The sequence below is a fragment of the Chaetura pelagica genome, unplaced genomic scaffold, assembly GCF_000747805.2.
Source record: "Chaetura pelagica isolate M959 unplaced genomic scaffold, ChaPel_1.0 scaffold275, whole genome shotgun sequence".
NCBI classification, from domain to species: Eukaryota; Metazoa; Chordata; class Aves; order Apodiformes; family Apodidae; genus Chaetura; species Chaetura pelagica.
The window spans coordinates 9,329,163-9,332,527 of record NW_009953486.1 but is presented as its reverse complement, the minus strand read 5'-3'; the positions used below and the strand labels follow the sequence as shown (position 1 = coordinate 9,332,527).

The 3,365-nt window shown below is 57.1% G+C and overlaps 1 protein-coding gene across 1 annotated transcript in view; it reads right to left on the bottom strand.

The window, feature by feature from the left end:
* EMILIN3 (elastin microfibril interfacer 3) overlaps positions 1 to 3,365 on the bottom strand; it is a 75,142-nt gene that overhangs the window by 5,069 nt on the left and 66,708 nt on the right. Inside the window, exon 2 of the mRNA XM_009998794.1 lies at positions 566 to 688. Within this exon, the coding sequence (XP_009997096.1) occupies positions 566 to 688 (123 nt within the window). The remainder of the gene's footprint in view (positions 1 to 565; positions 689 to 3,365) is intronic.

Genomic DNA, 3,365 nt, shown 5'->3' with positions numbered 1-3,365 from the left:
CAGGAATGCAGCATTTCTGCATGGAGCAGCATTCCAGGCCAGGACCTGTGGACTGCAGCACAGCACAAAGCCCCAGTGTCCACCCTGCCCCAGCTCCAGCATGGCACAGGGATTCCCTCCAGCACTGAGGAGGTGGCAGAGACTTTTGCAAATATTTTTCTGAGGCAGGAAGCCCTCAACCATGCCCAGCCACAGGCTCCATTCACTCCTCCTCTTGGGCAGGCTCTCACCTAGCTGCCATCTTTCTGCCAAGTCACGGGTCTGTGACAAAATGTTTCCCTCCACACATTTCACCCCCTTGGCTCTCCATGATTTCCTGATTTATTTCTGATGAGGAACAGAGCTCCCTCTCCCTCCTCACAGACCCCATCTTGCCTCCTCCCAGCACTGCTGCCCAGTTACTGGCTGCCCCACCCAGGTAAAGCCCTTCAGCCCCTTTCACTGCCCTCTGGAAAATGAGGTTTGACAGTCAGAAGGGCAGCACGTGGGGTTGGGAGCCCCGAGGAGAGCTGAGACCTGAAGCTGGGAGGGGAAAGGAGCCATGCCCTGTGTCCCCCATACTCACAGCACTTTCCCCGGACACTTGGGTCCCCAGCTGCACTTGTGATACTCAGCCTTGACGTAGCTCTCGGCCCCGTCCTGCAGTGTGCACGTCACGTTGCGCTGCACCACGTAGGCACAGTAGCTCCTAGGGGGAAGCACAGCAGGACACTTGTCAGCCCCAGCCCAGGATGGTCACCCCCTGCCCCTAAGCATCACCAGCATCCTGGCTATTAACCCATCCACAGGCAGATCTGCCTGCCCTGTCTAGCACTGCCAGGGAGGTCTTGGAGAGGGAAGAAGTTTTCACCTGCCTTCACCTGACTGGCTCCAAGAGCCAGCAGCTGGCAGCAGTGGTTTGTCCTCCTGCAGCTCCTGGAGCTCTGCCAGCACCAGGGTCATCCAAAAAGCCTTTGGATCTTGCTGTGGGTACTGTCACACCTGGACAAAGTGTGATGCTACAGTCAGCAGAGATGCAGGCTGGCTGCTTTTCAGGGCTACAGCATCATGGATCCCTCCACCGCAGAGACAGGGACAGAGCCCAGGTCCCAAGCTGGATGGAGGCAGGAAACCTCTTCAGGTCCCTCGTATGGGCAGAGCAAGGAGCAGAGCCTCTTCCCTCCTGCCACCAGACCTCCAGCTGGGTGCCCCAGGGTACCAGCCAGCTCTGGGCACAGACCATCTCCCACACCCAGCAGCAACCCCAGGCACTGAGGATGATGAGGTGGCTGGGAGAAAGGCTGTGTGGGAAGGATGCAGGAGTGCTGCTGGGACAGATGGCTGTTCCAAGGCTGTTCCAGCTGAAGTAGGGCTGCCAGCAGGAGCAGATGGACTTGGTCCATAGGGGCAGAGACAGAAGGGATGTGCAATGAGGCAGGAATTAAGGGCATGGGGACATGGCAGATGGCAGAGCGGGAGGAGAAGGGGGCACAGAGAATGGTGCAGAGCTGAGGCAGAGATGGATGGTCAGCAGGAGAGACCAGATGGGCCAGCATGAGCTGCAGATGCAGGGAGTTGTTCAGTGGGGCGGGAGGACCCAGTTCTCCTCATGTCAGCTGCAGCCACTGTGGCTCAGCTGCTTGACCAGAGGCTGGGGAGCAGCAAGGTCCCCTGGCATTGCCACTGCATCCCTGTGGAAAGCAGCCTCGAGGCTGACCAGGGGCCTGAGCTGCAGAGCCTCAGCCCAGCTCTCATGGGCTTGGCATGATGGTCTGGATGGCATTGAGACACCTCTGGCAGGTGGAGGTGAAGGAACGGGCTGGGACAGTCACAATGCAGCAGAAGGGTTTGGGGAGATGGACTGTGGTGTCTCCTGTTTGGAGGAGTGAGTGTGCACACGTGTGTGTGTGTGTGTGTGTGTGTGTGTGTGTGTGTGTGCATAGCCCCCCACACTGTCACCCTCTGGGGACAGAACAGCAGGGCTCTGGCTCATCCAGCATTGGGAAAGATGGGTGAAGAAGGGACAAACACAGATGGTGAACACATGCAGACAACGTACATCTCCCATCCATGCCAAGACCCATCATGAGCCTCTGATACCCCATTCAGAGGCTCCATTCAGGCTCCTCTGTCTCCAACAGTCCATGTGGGACAGGAGTTCCCTTGAACCAGCAAGGTGTGAGCAGGTTCATCCTCTCTCCAACACCTGGACTCACCCTTCTCCCTTCCAGCTGGAACCACCAATCCCCACCTCACTCTTCGCAGCACCAACAGCTCTAGCCCAGCTTCTCTTTACTCCCCTGGGATGGGCACTGCAACTCCCAGCAGCAACTGGCATTTCCAGCCTGCCCAGACACAAGCAGTTCTGCCCAGGCAGGAGGCTGCCAGGCTTAGAGTGTGTGCAGGGACCCAGGCTGCTCCCTGCTCCTCCAAAAGTGACTCATTTATCCATGCACAGGGCCACACCAGAGTAAAAGCCAGCCACTTTCCTCAGCTGCAGGGAAGGGACATCATGTGTGCAAGTGCATGTGGAAAATTCAGAACCACCATCTCTCCATAAGTCCATGATCTGCTCACAAACACCCTGCAAACCCCTCTGAAGCTGGTAGCCAACACAGATAGATCTACTAGCCCCTACTAACAGACACTGCCTGCCCATAACCACTTGGTTTAGGGTGGTTCTGGCTTCCTCTGCTTCTCAGAAACCCCTTCCTTCTCACCCACCTGTGTCTAGCAGTTTTACAGCTCCAGCCTGATGTTTCAAGAGTGAGGAGCTGGAAAATGTTATGGGTTTTGGAAAGCTCTCACTGGCACTGCCAGAATTGTTCATCTCGAGTGTTACTTTGCTCATTTCAGCTTGTTCACAACACCACATCCTCCCCTTTTCAAAGCAACTCGACAGAAACGGCCCTACCAAACAAGTGGGGAGGGAAGGGAGTCCCTCTCCCTCCTTCCCCGATTGCAACTGAATGGAAAAGTCCACAGTACGTGTTACACATTCCTCCTCTGCCTGAGCTTCCCAGGTTGCTTGAAAACACATTTAAACTCTAGAGAGCCTGTGCTTTCTAAGCGAATTGGCAAGTTCCCTCCACAGCGATCTGCATTTTCATGTGCCCTGCCACCCTGCCCTCCCGCACCTCACCCCCCCGTGCCCATGCCATGCGGGACAGGTACATGCACCTCACACAAACACACACGGACATCCCACCCTCACGGCCCCCAGCCCCTCTCACACAGGACTGCAGCACACACGTCCCCCCCCCCTCCCGCAGCCCAGTCCCCTGCTGGAAACCGAGTCCCCGCACCCCTTCCCCCCAGCAGAGCGGCCCCCCAGCCTTTATCTACACTAAGGGGGAGGGAAAGCACCGAGACACAAGGACACCCCA